The 17,684-nt window shown below is 44.5% G+C and overlaps 3 protein-coding genes and 1 non-coding gene across 5 annotated transcripts in view; 3 read left to right on the top strand and 1 right to left on the bottom strand.

Moving 5' to 3' along the window:
* The window catches only part of XPOT (exportin for tRNA), a 30,537-nt gene extending 29,843 nt beyond the window's left edge, over window positions 1-694 (bottom strand). The window contains exon 1 of the mRNA XM_064448633.1: window positions 482-694. The gene's annotated coding sequence lies outside the window, so the exon portion shown is untranslated. The remainder of the gene's footprint in view (window positions 1-481) is intronic.
* Window positions 695-760: 66 nt separating this feature from the next.
* RPL18A (ribosomal protein L18a) lies at window positions 761-4,178 on the top strand. The gene is made up of 5 exons (XM_064448642.1): window positions 761-891; window positions 1,318-1,497; window positions 1,913-2,042; window positions 3,503-3,612; window positions 4,036-4,178. Exons 1-5 carry the CDS (start codon window positions 874-876, stop codon window positions 4,126-4,128), a joined length of 531 nt encoding a protein of 176 aa, XP_064304712.1. The 5' UTR covers window positions 761-873; the 3' UTR covers window positions 4,129-4,178.
* Window positions 2,660-2,791, top strand: LOC135311663 (small nucleolar RNA SNORA68). The gene has a single exon (XR_010371276.1). It is a non-coding gene; the product is annotated as a small nucleolar RNA SNORA68 (small nucleolar RNA).
* Window positions 4,179-6,370: 2,192 nt separating the features above from the next.
* Window positions 6,371-16,490, top strand: KICS2 (KICSTOR subunit 2). 2 transcript variants are annotated; one of them, XM_064448621.1, is made up of 4 exons: window positions 6,372-6,693; window positions 8,765-8,838; window positions 8,917-9,053; window positions 13,721-16,490. In XM_064448621.1, exons 1-4 carry the CDS (start codon window positions 6,459-6,461, stop codon window positions 14,535-14,537), a joined length of 1,263 nt encoding a protein of 420 aa, XP_064304691.1. In that variant the 5' UTR covers window positions 6,372-6,458; the 3' UTR covers window positions 14,538-16,490. The 2 variants fall into 2 exon arrangements, with proteins under 2 accessions (XP_064304687.1, XP_064304691.1); XM_064448617.1 differs by having other exon boundaries at window positions 6,371-6,693; window positions 8,765-9,053.
* Window positions 16,491-17,684: the final 1,194 nt, after the last annotated feature.

Genomic DNA, 17,684 nt, shown 5'->3' with positions numbered 1-17,684 from the left:
AACGGCGTGGGCACGTCTGCGAGGAGGCGAGCGGCCCGGCTGCTGCCCGCGCACGTGGCCTGCCTCCCTTCCGCGAATCGTTCCGCAACGGAGCGATACGCGCGGGGGTTTTTGCGTGGTTGGGCGCATGCGCGTCTATAGACTCAGACTTAAAGGAAGACCAAAGGAACTGCAGCAAGATGCAGCTGTTCACAAAATCGCTACAGCGGTGTTGCTGTTACGGTAACATCCGCGTCTCACGGCTGTGGCAGCGCAGCTTTCACAGCGTGAGGTAGCAAGGTTTGTGAGACCTCGCCGTCACCGCACAGCCCTTCCCAGCCCCCGGTGCAGCGGAGCAAAGTTCTCCGGGCCAGCCGGCAGAAAGGATCCCATCAAAATGAGCGTGCGGCGATCCACAGGGGCAACCTCACGGTAGCCAGCAGCCCCGGTCTGCCACGGGTGTGCAGGCTCCCGCCGGGAGTCCTCCACGCCCGGTACCCACCCCGGGGGGAGCGCAGTGGTAGCTGCCGCGGCCTGGGGCCTCCCGGCTGGGTCCTTCGGGGCAACGGGAGCAGGGCCGGGGGGAGACGGAGCTACGCACAGCCGTGCCTTCTCCCGCCGCTCCCGGGGCCATGCGGGCTCCGGCGGGGACGAGACGCCGAGGTCCCGCCGCCAGCCGGGTCCGGCCCACGCCACGCGGCCTCCGCCCTCCCGGTATCCACCGCCGGCCGCCGCGGAGCAGAGACTGACGGCTACCTCCTCCAATCGCTCTCTCCTCCCGGCCAATGGGCGGAGAGGACGGGCGGGGGCGGGGCTGCCGGCGGGCGGCTGACGGGAGGCGACGGCGCACGCGGCCTTTCCTTTCCTGCGGGCGGCGGAGGAGTAGGCAGCGCCATGAAGGCGTCGGGCACCGTGAGTGAGGGCCGGGGCGCGGCTGGTGCCAATACCGGGACCGGTACCGAGGCCGCTGTTGGGAGGGTGGCGGGCGGGCTTGCGGCCCCTGTGCGGCCAAGCGGCCCTGCCTGGCCCGGCCCGGCCCGGCCCGGCCCAGCCCATGAGGTAGACGAGCAGCCAATATGGCGGCGGCGCTGGTGCCGCCGCGGGATGCGTGGGGAGGCTGCGCATTCTCTAGGCGGGGGGCCGCGATCGGCGGGCGGCACGGCTGGGCCGTCCGCCTGGGCCGGTGGTTCCTCTCTTCCCCTTCTCTTGTGCTGAGCCGCCCTTGCCGCGGTGCTCACGCGTAGACGTGCAGTGCCTTCCCGGGAGGGCCCGGGGCGGGGCGGCTCCGCGGTGGCTCGAGCTGACGCCGCGGACGGCCTGTCTTTCGTCTCTCTCCAGCTGCGGGAGTACAAGGTTGTGGGGCGATGCCTGCCCACGCCGAAATGCAGGACTCCTCCTCTCTACCGCATGCGGATCTTCGCTCCGAACCATGTTGTCGCCAAGTCCCGCTTCTGGTACTTCGTTTCTCAGCTGAAGAAGATGAAGAAATCTTCTGGAGAGATTGTGTACTGTGGCCAGGTGCGGGATTAAAAGCAAAAAAAAAAAAAGGGGGGGGGGAAAGGTGTTTAAGGAATTCTAGTTGGTACATATGGAAAGAATTGGTACGAAACGCTGTTATTGGGGGCGACATTGCAATTAGTTTATCTTTCAGCTGCTGTGAAGCTGAGTGACAAATTCGTTTTTTCAGAGTGACACTGTTCATCCAGTAAACTAAAACGAAACTTAATTCCCAGCACTAAAGAGTTGTGAACTGTGCCACTAGTCAGTGCTCCTGTCTGGTTCTTACGCTTGCTTCATTGTGGAATATACCTCTCTAAGAGTCATCTGGACAATAAAATATCACAGTGGTTTCATTACAGCTTTAAAATATTTATTCCTAAACTTGTAAAAAAGCCTGTCTCTTATTATTTTTTGTGCTTTTGTGTAATTCCAGGTGTATGAGAAGTCCCCTCTGCGGGTAAAAAATTTTGGTATTTGGTTGCGCTATGATTCTCGTAGCGGAACTCACAACATGTACAGGGAGTACAGGGACTTGACCACGGCTGGTGCAGTCACTCAGTGCTGTAAGTACATGCAACCATTTGAGGTATGAAGCAGTAGGACCAGTACATAAACACAGGATTAAATCTTAAACTGGGCTTAAAGCATGCTGACTTGATCCATGATAAGATAACTGGCACACTGGAAAAATAAAGTGGGGGGGTTCCTGGAGACGTCCATAGATGTTTATGTATGATGTATGTGGTATCTTATTCATTACCACTTCTTACACAGTTTTTCTAGCTGAAAATATTCCCACTTCATCTTCGTGTGACTCTCTACAATTCTAATAATGAGTTTTGCTATACAGACCAAGAGTTTCATGACCTTTTAGGTGCTGTATATATTTCTTGCACTACATTTATTAGTTTAAAATAATTGAGTATATCTTCCCAAGTCTTGTGGAGAGACTCTTTCAGGTATTGTGTGGAATATACCAACATATGGGCTCTGGGGAGCAAGTAAAAAAAAAAAATCACTGGGGGGGAATCCGTGTTGCTCCAAGATCTCGTTGCGTCAGTTCAGGGAGGATTAAAGGATGTCCTGATTTCAGTCTGCTATGTGAAGTACTTCAGGGATAGGCTATTTGTGTAGCTGATGCTGTTGATATTTGAATCCAGAAGTGTTATAAATGCTATAGAATGCACATAAAAACCCAAAGAATATTGTTCTTAATAATGATATTCTTGTCATGTGTGCAAATATTAAATGTATCTTGTCGCCTTTCGAAAGCTGAAGTGCTGTTGAAAGTGAAATTTAAGGTTCTACATTAATTTACAGTAATTCTGTTAATTAACATATGGAAGGATTGCTTAAGAGACCCAAGAACTTAATTTGTCATGATACAATGACTTTGATACCTTTATGCTCAAGAATACTTTTGACAGGTAAGTTTTTAATAGGCACAGTGGATCTTCCTGGGAAGTGCTGTAAGCACAACAGAGATTCAGCCGGTGTATCTTGTGGAACTAGTGATGGACATCATGATTTGAAGGCAGGGATTTTCACTGCCGCAGGGAGAAATTTTCAGGTAGCCCATATAGGATGGCTTCCTCCTCTTCTGAAAGCCTAATTATGTGGGCTAAAACTTGTCAGTTTTAAGAAAAGTAAAGATAACCTCAGATCCCACCTTTACTGGCACCTTTTGGAAGGGAACTTTTTTTGAAGTTCACATGTCTTTCCAGTAATTGTATTTCAGTGTTGATTCTGAATCACAGTTTTCTTGTGCAAAAAATGAAATAGTCCTGCGTAGATTACTTGTGTACATGTGTACCTTCTCAAAATCAGAAGAATTTGCTGCTGCATATTGGTTCTGTGGTATTTCTGCCATCACTTCAGATACTAAATCCAGTGTGATGAAGTAGAGCTGATCAGAAATTTTAGAAGCTGTAGATGGTGCTATAAACATTTCCTGAAGAGGCAGTAAGATTTTTTTAACTGAAAGTAGTCTTAAGATTTATTTTAATCAATGCTCTTGTTCCAGACCGTGATATGGGAGCCCGTCATCGTGCCCGTGCTCACTCTATTCAGATCATGAAAGTTGAGGAAATTGCTGCCAGCAAGTGCCGTAGACCCGCGGTCAAGCAGTTCCATGTAAGTGAAGTTGCAGTGGCTGGTGGGTCCCGGTCAAATATTGGACTGGAAGGGGGAACGCTCTTGGCCGGTACAGGTTTGCTTTGCAGGCAAAAATAGGGATGGAACCAAAGCTCCATGTGTAGGTTTAGAATTATGTTACACTACGATCAAGGCTTCTAATGCTAGAACTGTTGGAAAGACAAGTTAGACTAAACCAGATAATAGGTATTATGTTGCAGAAAACTCACCTTTAACAGGCATTTCTTTCAAAAAGAATTGCAAAACTAAGGCATTTGTCAGCTCCTATGAGGTATATCTACTCTGTGGATGCGTTACTTCTCTACACATAAATTAGCAGTTGAATATAGCTTAGCTTTATTGCAAACTATTTTCTGTTGTTCACCTGATATCTCAATTAACATAGGAACGTTTTTCTTGCAGGATTCTAAAATCAAGTTCCCCTTGCCGCACAGAGTTCTGCGTCGCCAGCACAAACCACGTTTCACCACCAAGAGACCAAATACTTTCTTCTAAATACGAAGATGTGCTGTCAGCTGTGTGTTGTAATAAAGGTCTTATTTGAACCTTTGATTCCCAGTTAGTTGTCTTTTGGAAACAGTGTCCTGGATACCGAGGAGTCCCTCTTCTTCCTCCTTGTGTTCTGTAAACTGTTGGCAGCCTGCTCACAGCTCTGATTGCCTTGAAACAGGTGAAGGTTTCAGGTGCTGACTTAAATTACCAAAATTTCAGTAACCAGCTGTCCAGGTCAGAGCAAGTCTGTTGTTGAGCAGCAGCTATGTAATCCTACATCCTTTTGACCCTTGGGCACGCTAAGCAAATATAGCTGAGTTCAGGAAGAAGGCCGCTTTTTGCACACTTAGAAGTCAAACCTGGCAGCTCTAAGAATAAAGACCTTAGAACTTCAGCTGAGCTACTTCAAATTTTCAGCATTTAAAGCCAAAACTTTGATGTAACCTGAACCCTCTGAAGGATGTTATGTACCATTGTGGATTAACTCATGGGTGCGTACGGAAGTGCCTGCACCTAGAAACAAGATGTGACAAAGGGCTTGGCAGGCTTATCTTTGATGTTAGACCAATTGTTATGACGAAAATTAATTTTTATACCAACACCCAATCCTTAGGCTACCCTATTTACAATATAATGCAACAGTTTAAAAAAAAAAAAAAAGGTGTTGCAGGCACGGTGTAGTTAAGGTTACACCTTAACTGCTGCTTCACACATAATTTTTTTTGTGTCCGGTGCCTATTTTAAATAGCTGTGTTTTGAGTGTTCCCTGTACAAGAAAGTAGGCAGCTAGTGTCAAGCTAGTCTCAAGTGGGTCTTGCCAGAGTTGTAGAACTGATGCTGTGTTTTGTCTAGATGTTGGCTTAAGAACAAATGCAGGTGCAAGCAGAGCACGGGGAAATACTGTCCCAAGAGGAAACTGGAAATGTTCTTGTTTTGGGGTAGCTGGAGAGCTGCAGCTCTGCAAGGAGAGGTCAAGCTTTGAGAGCCTTGCTCAGTGTAAGTGGGGTGGCTATTCTGCAAGGTTTGGAGCACCCAGTGATGCTGCAACAGCCCCTTCCGCGGCCTTGTGCCCCAGTGGCTGTGCTTTTTGCTTCCCCCGCACTGCCTCTGTGGTGGACCAGTGCAGGGAGCTCATCCATCCAAAACATGATCTGAAAAAAAGGATTGATTGGGGTGATTTCATGATCTCTGTGTTGCAAGGGAGGGGGAAACTATAATCACAAAATGTTTGGATGAGCTGGAGAGTCCTGCGGGAGTTATGGAATCATGGAATGCTTTGGGTTGGAAGGGACCTTTGGAGGTCATCTAGTCCAACCCCCCTGCAGTGAGCAGGGACATCTTCAACTAGATCAGGTTGCTCAGAGCCCCGTCCAACCTGACCTGGAATGTTTCTAGGGATGGGCCCTCCACTGCCTCTCTGGGCAACCTGTTCCAGTGTCTCACCACCCTCATTGTAAAGAATTTCTTCCTTATATCCAGTTTAAATCTACCCTCCTTCAGTTTAAAACCATCACCCCTTGTCCTGTCACAACAGGACTTGCTAAAGAGGTTGCCCCCGTCCTTCCTGTTGTCCCCCTCTAAGTACTGAAAGGCTGCAATAAGGTCTCCCCGCAGCCTTCTCTTCTCCAGGCTGAACAACCCCAACTCTCTCAGCCTGTCCTCACAGGAGAGGTGCTCCAGCCCCCTGGTCATTTTTGTGGCCCTTCTTTGGACCTGCTCCAACAGGCCCATGTTCTTGTGCTGAGGGCTCCAGAGCTAGATGCAGCAGTGCAGGGGGTGTGTGGGGGTGTGTCTCACCAGAGCGGGGCAGAGGGGCAGAATCACCTCCCTCGACGTGGTGCCCACGCTGCTTTTGATGCAGCCCAGGGTACGGCTGGCGTTTTGGGCTGTGAGCACACATTGCTGGCTCACAGGCCGCCAAAGGGCCAGAGCAAGGTTACGCAAAAAACCCTTCCGTTTTGGAACTCGTTAATTGCAGCAACAAATCAGTGTGGAAACGGGCTTCGGACCGAAGTGTCGGAAGAGCCAAAGGCGGCGCGGGCGAGAAGCTCCTCGCACCAACTGGAGGCCGCGGGGCCGCTCCGCACCTCGAGGCGTCGCTCAACGGACGCCTCATGACGTGCCCGACCGCCCCTTGCGCGCGCGGCCCCGCCGCACCGTTACACCCGCCCTGCTCGGCCCCGCCCGTCACGTGGCCCCGAGCCCCCTCCGCCCGACCGCCTCGCTCCTCACGTGACGAGAGGCGGTGCGAGCTCTTTCCCTCACGCGGCGGCGCCGCCGGACCCGGAAGTGGTGGCCGTTGTGGAGGCGGCTGGCGGTCACCGGCGGGCGGGATGGGGGAGTCGATCCCGCTGGGCGCGCCGGTACCGGTGGAGCAGGCTGTGCTGGAGACCTTCTTCTCCCACCTGGGCATCTTCTCCTACGACAAGGCCAAGGACAACGTGGAGAAGGAGCGGGAGGCCAACAAGAGCGCGGGGGCCAGCTGGCTGGCCCTGCTGGCCGGGCTGGCGCACCTGGCCGCCGCCGAGAAGGCCTACCACAGCATGACCTTCCTGGGCCAGAAGCTAGGTACCGACGGGCTCCCTCCCCTCTCCGCTCCCCCTCCCCTCACCCCTGAGGTGGCCGCCGGGGTCCCCAGCGCCTCCCCGCCTCCTCACGGCCTGCCCCCGAGTTCAGCCCCGCGGGTGCCGGCAGCGCGGTGCGGAAGGGGCGGCTGAGGGGGCTCTGGGAGGTGATCTGCCGCCCGGGGGTTGCACGGTACCCGGGGATCCAGGCCTCGGTGAGGTGCGTCTGGAACGCGGGCGCTGGGTCAGCAGGTGCCCGTGGGCCCGGTGAGAAACCGGCTGTGCCGTTTGGGCTGCCCCTAAAGAATAAGTAAGAGCGCAGGTGGCTGTGCGAATAGGTACATCTCTTTCTTGGCTGGTAGTGCCACCACCCTGCCGTTCCCGGGGTTTAGCTAGAGTTGTTTCTGTGCTGGGGTGCTCTGGCTGAGATTCTGGCAAAGGTGAGCTCAGTGGGGTGACTGGAGGATTAAAGCATATAACGTCACAATCCAAGGGCCTGATATTAGAGCTGCTTATGCGTAAGTACATGTGTAAGTACTCAGGGCTGGAGATAGCCTCCTAAAAGTTGTAATTCATGTAGGTTCTATGGGATCTCAGGAAGTTTTGGCCACAACCGTGACCACTTCTCACTCTCTCAGTATGTGAATAGAAAAATAGAAGTGGCACAGGATGAGCTGTCATCATGTTGCCCTCTGGGCAGAGCTGCTTATTTTCTCTTTGAACTGCAGACTGGCATGGAAAATGGATCAAGGGATAGGAGTCTGATATGTGATGTTGTAAAGCATCCAGAAAATTCTGCTTTGGTGTTTAAGTAGTGACTTGGAAATATTTTATAAGATGATCTTTACAGACAAAAAAGTGTAACTTTAAAATTGACTTTAAAAAGTGCATTTGGTGTTTGCAGAAACGGTAAAATTGACAACAGAAGGGACAAAGTTGTTTGTTCATATACTTCATGAACAACAGCAATAAATGATTCTGCATCCTGCCCATGACCTGGGGGCAACTCTCAGCTTAGGCCGTTTCACCATGATAACCAATTCTCTGCCTTTCTGCCTCAAATTGCTAAGGTCGCTTTTGAACATTATATGTGTAAAATGGATGTGAAGAGGACTACCCACCATTACAAAATCTATAAGCAGTTTCAAAGCGGAACCTAAATTTGGAATCTTTAAAAGTTCTGCAGATTCGGTCCCTTCGATCCTTGCTGTGTTGTAGCTGTTGAGTGCCACAGCACCGCATAAAGCAGCCTGTAAATAGAAATTATGAAATAAAGTTAGTACCTTTATACAGGCTTTTGGTAGCATCAAATATCTTTTCTTTGACTTTCTCCTTTTGTCTTTTTTTTTTTTCTTTTTTAAAATTCCTCATAGTGTTGAGCAGGTAGAGAGAAGCACAGACTTTCCCCCCCTCCCTCCAGTTTTAGTTATGGATTAACCGGTACTGTGGTCTCACCAAGATAAACTGTGATTATTTTCCCTTTGAATTCTGGTTTATATTGAGATTGTGTAGGGACTGGAAACATTTGGTTTCTATGCACAAATGTCACATGCTTCCCATTTAAAGGTTGTTTTGCAAATTTGAGTGCTTCATGACTGAAGAGGTATTGTTAGGGGAATTCTCTTGAAAAGATCGAGTTATTAATAGGAGTGGAGGCTATTAAAATTTCATCATGACTTGATTCTTCTGACTTCCACAGATAACAGTATTTCCAGGTCATGTATCACAGTAGCAAATTTAACTGAACCCTTGTTTTCTGAAAGGTCACACCATAGCTGAGGCAGGTGTGAGGGAGTGTAGTTTTGCAGCAGTCAGCTGCTGAGGTATGAACTGGGACAAGTGTAACTTGCGTGAAATTACATAAAGTGCTGCTGAGTATATGCTGTGTGTAATTCAGTTACTTGCAAAACAATACACTGAAATATGTTTCTTCATTTAAAAAAAAAAAATTGTGATTAAACGACACTGAGGAACACCTAGGGGAGAAGAAGTGTGGTTATATACAATTTTCCAGTATTGCTGTCTATCTTTGCTCTCCCTGGATTTTGGTAATACCTCCATATTTATCTGAACAGGTGGTCAGTCATTCTTCAGCCGAAAGGACTCCATCCGAACCATCTACACATCTCTGCATAATGAGCTGAAGAAGGTGGTGGCGACGGGTCGCAATGCACTAGGAGGAACAGCTCCTCACTTGGAAGAGCTGCTTTCTCACCTGTCTGAACAGCTCTGTTTTTTTGTTCAGGCTCGGATGGAAATTGCTGACTTCTATGAAAAAATGTACACGCTCAGCACCCAAAAGTTCATTAACTCTGAGGAACTGGTAAACATTTTGGAATCCATCTTAAGGAAATACAGCTCAAGGTCAGTGCTTGTTTGCTGGCAGTAAGTACTCAGGCGTATGATCTGTAATAAATTATGTCGAGGTTCAAAGCAAGCCTAAAGACTTTGATGCCCTTTGCTGAGCCGCACAGCCCCTTGCATGAATTAATGCATGCAGTCAGTGTTGGGCCAGCAGCATCAGATCAGAATATGACTCCTCTGAAGAAGAAAAATAAAAAAAGGAGAAGGTATCTGCTCATCGTGTCCTAGGAGCCATCTTTCCTATTCCTTAATTAATACTCTGCGTGTTCGTGCTCATCAGAGAGGAAGAGTTATTTTCCTTGTACAAGGTGTAAGACTTGTGCTTTTTCATTAGGAGTGGAGGGGAAACAAGACTTAACTTCACGTGGGCTTCAGTAATATTGATATGTAATTAAAACAGATATTTGTGTGACAGTTTTACGTTTAGACTCGAATTAAGCAGACGTATATTCTAAAAGCTATACCACCACTATTTGGCCTACCTAGTAGAGTTTTATGGTGCTCTGTTACCACTCCTCTTGAGAGGTACTGGGGCGAGTAGGAGAAACACCTCTGACTCTTTGGTCCCTGCCATCATGGCTTCTTGAAGTTAAGATCTCATAGTTCCTGTTAAAAGAATCCCAGGATGTTTCTAAATGACTCTGGGGTGGGTATTTCATGTCTAACACATGTAAGCCTTGAGTGATGGCTGTTTAAAAAAGAATCTTTGAGTGCTTGTCAACAGAGTGAAATTGTAACTCTCTATTTCAAAGCAAAACAAGGTAGCCATTGTAGGAAGATAACTTTCAAATGCAGTTGAATTTTTTAAATCTTTGCTAGTGATATAGTGTCTATGAAGACAGTTGGGGAGAATATTGTGAAGTCTTATTTTTTTTCAGGTATGATTTTTAAAGTGTACACCGAGGAAGAATTAGAGTAATTCAGTGCTGTTTTCTGATGTTCCAAATCTAAGCGCTGCAGCTGACTCCTTTTATTTTTTTTTAGGAATAACTTAGGCAAATTGCTACATAATGTTGCTATTTGAAAATCAAAACTAGTCTATTATCCTACTAGTGATTATTCTGCAATTCCTGGTTTGTGAACCCTTACAATATCAGGGCTGTTTGTCCAATGAAAAATGAAACTTACATATTTTTTTACCTTGGTATGATAGACATTAGAGAGTAAAAGGAGGTAAGGTGGGTTTGGGGTTTTTTGTTTTGTTTGTTTGTTTTAAAGTTGATCTATTTTGGACATTAACCATCACTGTCCTGAGCACATGCTGAGTCAATAGCAGTTAAAAATCTGAAAACCAAAACTGGTACTTTGACAAAATAACTGGAGACTGTTACACGTGAAATGTTTTAGTATGCTATTTAAATAAATTTCAGTGACATGTCTGTACTTCTAAGGCATTATTATAACCTCTTTAAAAAAATAAACAGCATCTCCCTGGGAAAAATACTGATGATCTTGCTTTGAGTTAATGAGCAGGCTCTTCGAACGTCTCCATCTTAGATGCTGTTAGAGCTAGTTCATTAGCTGCTCTGTGGTCCTCCTCAGTACAGAATATTTCTGAAAAAAGTGTCAATAATATCTTCCTTTAGTCCTTCCTTTAGTTTCTTCATATCTTGGATGAGTTTCTGGGGGCTGTTTTGTTGATGTGTGCTGGCTGGAAGGCATTTCTGGTTTACAGTCTGTTGAGCCTCTCAGGTGAAAGGTCAAATAAAGTCCTTACCCAGTCTCTTCCCTCTGTCAGTATGTTCCTCACTTACACTTGTGTGCCATTACTTCAGCCAACTGTACTAAGGCCAAACGGTGTCTGTTCTGCAGATAGATTCTGGCCTTGGTTTCTTTCCTCTACATCTATGAAGAGCTCTTCAGATGATGTAGAGCAAATAGCTACTTGCTGGAAGGAATGTCAGAATTAGTTAACTGTCAACAGTCAAGTCATATTGTATCTGTATCTGAAAAATCGTTAACTCTGGAACAGTTTAAAGCTATTTTGCTACTACTTATTGCTGACCTGTACACAGCCAATACTAGACTGTTTCCTCTCTGTTCTTCTGTAGAATACAGCTGGAGAAGTACCTTTTCCTGAATTTTTTAACTGTTGGTTTGGGTGGGATCTTAACTGAAATAATTAAAACAGCAGCAGAAGCAGGATCCTTTAAAAGCCTAGTATAAAATGAATAAGTAACTAGTAAACATATTTTGTTATAATTATTTCTAAGTGTTAAATGTTTTTCATCTAGTTAGCATTTTTTAAATGCATGCATGTGTGATCTATGGAAGGAAATAAAAAGTTGTAGAAAAATGAGGCTTCTTCATGGTCTGCAAAACAAAACTCTAGCATCCCTCTGCTTTTGAGAATGATTAGGGGAAAAAAAAAATCATTTTTCCAATGAGTTTTTAAGTTCTTGACACTCTGGCTTATTGAAGTATGGTAAAAAGCTGTCTGTTTTACATTATACTGAGCTCAGTCAGATGCTTCTATGTTACAAAAGTTAATTGCAGCAGATATACTGAGTACATAACCAGTTAGTTTACTCTGCAACCATATCAAGCTTCTCAGCTGTGGCTGAGGTGTGTATTTTTAGGTTAAAACAGTTTTGCAAATCCTGATGTGCAGTCAAACATGAAAATAGCTATGAGCCATGAAGCAAAGTAGAAGTGGGAAGCCGTATATCATAATGTTAATCCAGGAGACTTGGCAGTGCTGCATTAGTAGGATTTTTTTTAATTGCTTTTAAGGTTGAAGAATAACCTTGTTGGTCTGACTACAGGTGTGTTGAATACACTGTGCTAAGTGTGCACTTGATGGGAGTATTTGGAATCAATAATGTTGCATAATGCTTTTTTCTCCGTCAAATACATGGCAACAAAACTGGTTTTCTGCTGAACACCGAAACCATTGGAAATGTATAATGTTGACTGTTAGAAGAATATTATTTTTAATTGACCCGTGTTTTTTCAAAGAAATGTAAATATACTTTGTGCTTCTCAGCTTACCAAAGTAGCCTGCTATAGCGGGTCGATACGATGGTTGCTGACATGTACTGTGTACAGACGGTGGCTGGTCACCCAACCTAGCCTGTCTGCAGAACATTTATGATATTCATAATTTCATTTTCTTGAAATAAATTTGGACTTGCATGTTAACAGCAAATTCTTTCAGGAGACAGGTATGGTGGCTGTCAAAAAAGAGATGCTTAAAAATAGTGATGAAATTGTTAGACAGTTTTCACAAGCCTAAGAATTAATGTTTTGGTGAGAGCTTGATGGAAAGTCAAAGTAAAAATAGTGAAGGGAGAGGGAATGAAAAGCCTAAAACTCTCATTCTCTCTTCTGATCTGCAAAAAAAAAATGCTTTGGGTTTGAACCAAGTATTTCCAATATTGATTTTAGGTATTGTGTTCTGGAAGCTGAGGTGAATAGTGGAGTCAATTTCACTTTGATGATGAGCTGTTAAAGGCTGGAAGGATTCAGTATAAACTTCTTTGTTTTAAAGCAATAACAAGACCCAGGTTATTTTTCTGAAGTTGCCACTTCATCAAGTCTATCCTTGGAACTATTGGTGGTTCTTTGTTGTAGACCTCTTAAAAGAGTCCTAGATGGCTATTAGGGAACACTTTTACTGAAAAGGCCACTTATGTTTTCAAAGACTCATTCTTTCTAAAGTTACATATTTAGCTTCTGTGACTGGAACAGTTTTGCACAGTTTTGAATTAAATGTGTTTATTGATTATGATGTTATAAATTTACAAGTAATTTGAGTATCAAGGGAAGGGAGGTAGGCTGGATCTGTCTTTTTTTCCTGATTTTTAGAAAAAATAAAGTGAGAAGGCTATAGAATGGACCTATAAAATTCCATTTCATTGAGATTTGTTTTAGTAGTAGGATCACTCTTGTGAATAGGATGTGTAGTGGCACTTCTACCTGGTAGATGAGGTGGTTTGAGTTTGGTTTTTTTGTAAAAAAATATCTGTTAAATCAAGAGCTGATCTTGACCTGAATTTTCAGTGAGAGAGAAATTGGTTGTTACAGCACCTTCATTGTGATATGATGAAATCCTGCCAAATGTTTTCCCTTTCACTGCCTTTAGTTATTCCAAGGTTTGGAGTTTGAGATGTGGTTCATTGGTAAATACAGTTAATCAAGGTTCTATTGACTAATTTCCCATCACAATTTTATTGTGAGGTTGGGTGGGGGAAGCTCAGCTTGGCTTCCTCATAGCTTCCCTATACAAACAGCAAATTTATAACATAATTCCTTTGGTTTAAGTTAATGTCTTACTGCTATTCCAGAACTATCAAGACATATTTTACCACCAGAAGAGATTTTAAACTTGAACAAAATCACCTGAATTTAATGGGAAACAGTGCTCTAGTAGTTCGTGGATCAAGATAAACAGTGATTATTGTTGAACTGATCAAATATAAATCCCTTGCTTTGGTAGAGAAATGTATGGCAGGTGTTTCAAATACGCCGTGCTGTATGCTCATTACAATATTTGCCCCAATTATGTGAAAAGAACAGGTTTTTGTTTTTAAATTAACAAGGTTATGTTTTGATTTACACTTTGGTTTGAGGTTTGGCCTTCTGTCTGTGAATTGACAAGTACTATCTGATCATTGCACTGTTGTGTATGGTAGTTCTCATGTCTTGAATAATGTTGTGTTTTCTAGATTTCATCACCCAATCCTCAGTCCTCTTGAAAGCAGTTTCCAGCTGGAAGTAGATGTGCTTGCACATCTCTTAAAGGCTCAGGCTCAGATCTCAGAGTGGAAGTTCCTTCCATCCCTGGTCAACTTGCACACTGCTCACACAAAACTACAGACTTGGGGCCAAATTTTTGAGAAGCAGCGAGAGACCAAGAAGCATCTGTTTGGAGGACAGTCTCAGAAGGCTGTACAACCTCCGCACCTCTTCCTCTGGCTGATGAAGCTCAAAAACATTCTCCTTGCCAAGTTTAGCTTTTACTTTCACGAGGCCCTCAGTCGACAAACTACAGCATCTGAAATGAAAACTTTGACTGCTAAAACAAATCCTGATTACTTTGGGAAAATTTCCAGCTTCATCCGGAAGTATGATGCTGTCAACGTTTCCTTAATTTTTGACAATCGTGGATCAGAGAGTTTTCAGGGACATGGTTATCATCATCCCCACTCTTACAGGGAAGCCCCCAAAGGAGTGGATCAGTACCCTGCAGTGGTGTCTCTGCCCAGCGACAGGCCTGTTATGCACTGGCCCAACGTAATCATGATTATGACTGATAGAACATCTGACCTCAACAGCTTGGAGAAAGTTGTTCACTTCTATGATGACAAAGTCCAAAGCACGTACTTTCTTACTCGCCCCGAGCCTCACTTTACCATTGTAGTTATTTTTGAGTCCAAGAAGTCAGAAAGGGACTATCATTTTATTTCTTTTCTCAATGAAATTTCACATTCCCTTAAAAACTCCAAAGCTTTTGCAAGCTTGAAGCCTGGATCCAAAGGGTAAAATGCAAACTACTTCCAAGTTGTCGAGGCAGTATGCCAGCCTTGGGGGAGCTGTAGCTTTCAAGGATTACATAAATTCATGATTCTCAGAGTCTAATTAAAAAGGAGCCATTATTTTTAATGCTATAAGTTCACTTTTTTTAAAGCTAACAGACACTTGAAGAAAAATATTTTTGGGCAGTACTCAGTGGGATGACTTAGTTGTGGGGTGCTAAATGGCCACAGTAGGATGACTTTTTTTTAGTGTGGTTTCAGTATGATTTATTTTTTCAGTCCACGACTTTGTTGCCTGTATCAGAAAGGAATATATGCACTTTATCTTAGTCTGATCATTGACTGATTTCTACAGAGTTTATTGAAAATGTGGTGAGGATGGAAGATATTATCTTTTTAGAAAACTGCATTGCCTGACAGGAATTATTTCTGGGAACTGTACCCTGATACAAGGGAATATTAAAAAAGTGAACCTGCAAGAACAAATTTTAAAGAAAAATAGAAGAATCACAAAATTGCTAATTATAACTTAGTCTTCAAATGGTTTAAAATAATAATTGATGTCTCTGACACTTTCTGTTAAGCACCAGTCTCTGCTCTGAACATCCATGTCATAAAGCTTTGTCATTGTTCCAGAACGGAGGCTGGGGCAAGAAAAGCTGCAGCATGGGCTGGAAGGCCAGTATTCACTGGAGTGTTGTGATGTTGTGTGTCCACTACCAGTCTTGGCTTAGATTAACTGAAGGAGACCAGCTGAGGTTGAACAACTATTCTAGGAAAAACAGCTCCATGGAAAAAGCAGCAAAGCTCTTTTCAAATTGTGCTTTTGTCTGGCTACCTTAAAAAAAAAAAAAAGAAAAAGGCAATAGGAAATGCCCCTTGTAAATGAACTGGTTTCTAATTTGCTGCTAGGGTCAACCTGGATTTGTTTTCAGGTTTTTATGAGTATATAGCTCATTCTTTCTGTTCAGTTTTAAATAATTTTGCAATTAAGCCAAATCGCTCTTGACATTTGGATTTAAATATCTAGCCTATGCAGTATGTTTACCTCATTCTAAAATGTCTCTTTCACCACTAACTTCTAGGCTCCAGGTTTGGAAAAAGTATGTTTTCTAGATACCCTGAAAGTACTTTATTTTGGAAATCAATATTTTCAAAACAATAAAGGGTCAATTCGGCTGTACCTGTAGCCTTATATTGTATGATTTTTCTCACCATTAGCTATGCAGTTGTGCAAGCACTTTCATGGGAATTCAGGAGGATTGATATGGGTCTGCTGTATGATGTGTGTAAGTGAAGCAAAGTTAGATCCTTAGTTGACACTGTGTAAGGTATATAATCTTCAGTTTTTTTTTTTAAAAAGGGAGTTTAAGTCAAAAAGTTGGTTTCTGTTAAGATTGAAATACAAAAGATACCGCTGCAGGCATGGCTTTTACTGATTATGTTTCTCTCCCACAAAAGGTTATGATAACTTGCCTTGCCTCTTGCTGCAAGTACCGATGTCTTTACAATCATGTAAGCATGTTCTGTTCTTGAAATGTAAGCTCTGACTTCCCACTTTGTGCCAAACAGAGCCTTCCATGCTTTGCTGTAATTATGTTTTGTCTTTGTGAATATCTGTGCTACTGCCTTTCACCTTAAGTCTTAGTCTGACTGCTGTATCACCCTCAAAAGTTTAGAGACTGCTCTTTGCCATTGGAGAATAACAGGAGTTGCAAATACACTAGCTACTGGAGGGCACCTGGTTGTAACAGCATTATACTTTGCAGCTTGAATTGCCCTATTAACAGGACAAAGTTGCAAATGACAGTACTGAGAGGGTTTGTGGTGCTTCCCCATGTGGGAGGGTGACCCTGTAATAACATTGTACTATTGACTTCCTCAGCCTGAGTAACAGAAAAAAGGCTGTCACCAGAACCGATTCCCAGTCTTCAGCAGTGTAATAAAGTGTTGCACAAACTCTCTGTCTCTGAGGTGTTTTCCTGTTGTGCTAGCTGTCTGTGGGAAGTGGGAGAGGAGGCTGGGGGAAGAGGCTGCGTGTGGGTACAGACACCTTGCTCATTTCTGAGTTGGGGGGGCATTTCAGAAGAGGTGAAAGAGAAATCTGCTGCCCTTCGGAGCAGACCAGCAGCTGAAATGGTTTTTATGGGGAGAGGAAAAGGAGACAGCTCTGTTCAGTCAATCTGGTGTTTTGCTGTATGCTCCTGCTACTGTTTTTGGCAAGTAGTGTCTCTGGGAATGGGGAAGGGGTGGTAGGTGATGTTCCTGTGCAGGAGGGTGTGAGGCTTGCTTTGTCCCTTTTCAGTGGGGGGTGGGGGGCGTGGGGTTGCTTGCTGCAGTTTTCTCCAGAGGCTGTTGGGGAAGCAGCCAGAGGAGCCATCCAACTTGTGGGTAAGAATTCCTGCATACTTAGGCTGATGAAGAACCAAAAGGACCCATAACCATCACTGTCCGGTGGTGTGAGAATGGAGGGAATGGGAGAGATGTGCAGGCAAACGGTGGGAGAGAACTGGGTGCTGGAGATGAAGCTTGTGGAGCTGGGTTTGAGTCCTGTCCCCGAGGCTCTCCTTGCAAGATCTCAGCCAAATGCAAGGTGGGGAGCAGAAAATCCAGGCTGTAGGAAGTGGCTTGGATGAAAGCTGCAGGGGTGAGGCTGGAGAAAGGTAACTGCACTAGAATCGATATCAAAGAGTTTTGCAGAACTGAGGTGTGCTATGACCAAAAACTAAGTGTGTGGGTATGTGTGGGAGGAATGAATATTTGCAGATTTGTTAGTTCCATGCAGACTTACAGCACAGTTTCTTATTTTATGCTTTAAGGAGTCTATGTTTGAAATGACAGATGAGTTCTCTATGATGTAAAATTGGCTAGGGTAGTAATAAAAACCTGCATAATTAAGGAGGGGGAACATATATGTGGGGTAAGTAAAGGTGATCAGAAACTCAGTAACTAGGAAAAATATATTCATTATTAATCTCAGCACTGGAAAGATTGATCAGTCTCTTTACTACAAGAACTGGAGGACAAACGCACTTTTGCCAAGCTGGATGATATCCTGTCTGCCAGCTTTTTCTCTCCATCAGTTTAGCTAAGCAAGACTGAATGTAGTAATGTACTTTAAAAGTCATGTATTAAATGCAAGATGTAAAGATGC

The sequence above is a fragment of the Phalacrocorax carbo genome, chromosome 1 (genome assembly GCF_963921805.1).
Source record: "Phalacrocorax carbo chromosome 1, bPhaCar2.1, whole genome shotgun sequence".
NCBI classification, from domain to species: domain Eukaryota; kingdom Metazoa; phylum Chordata; class Aves; order Suliformes; family Phalacrocoracidae; genus Phalacrocorax; species Phalacrocorax carbo.
Note: the sequence above shows the minus strand (reverse complement) of the source record. Positions and strands in the feature narration are given on the sequence as shown.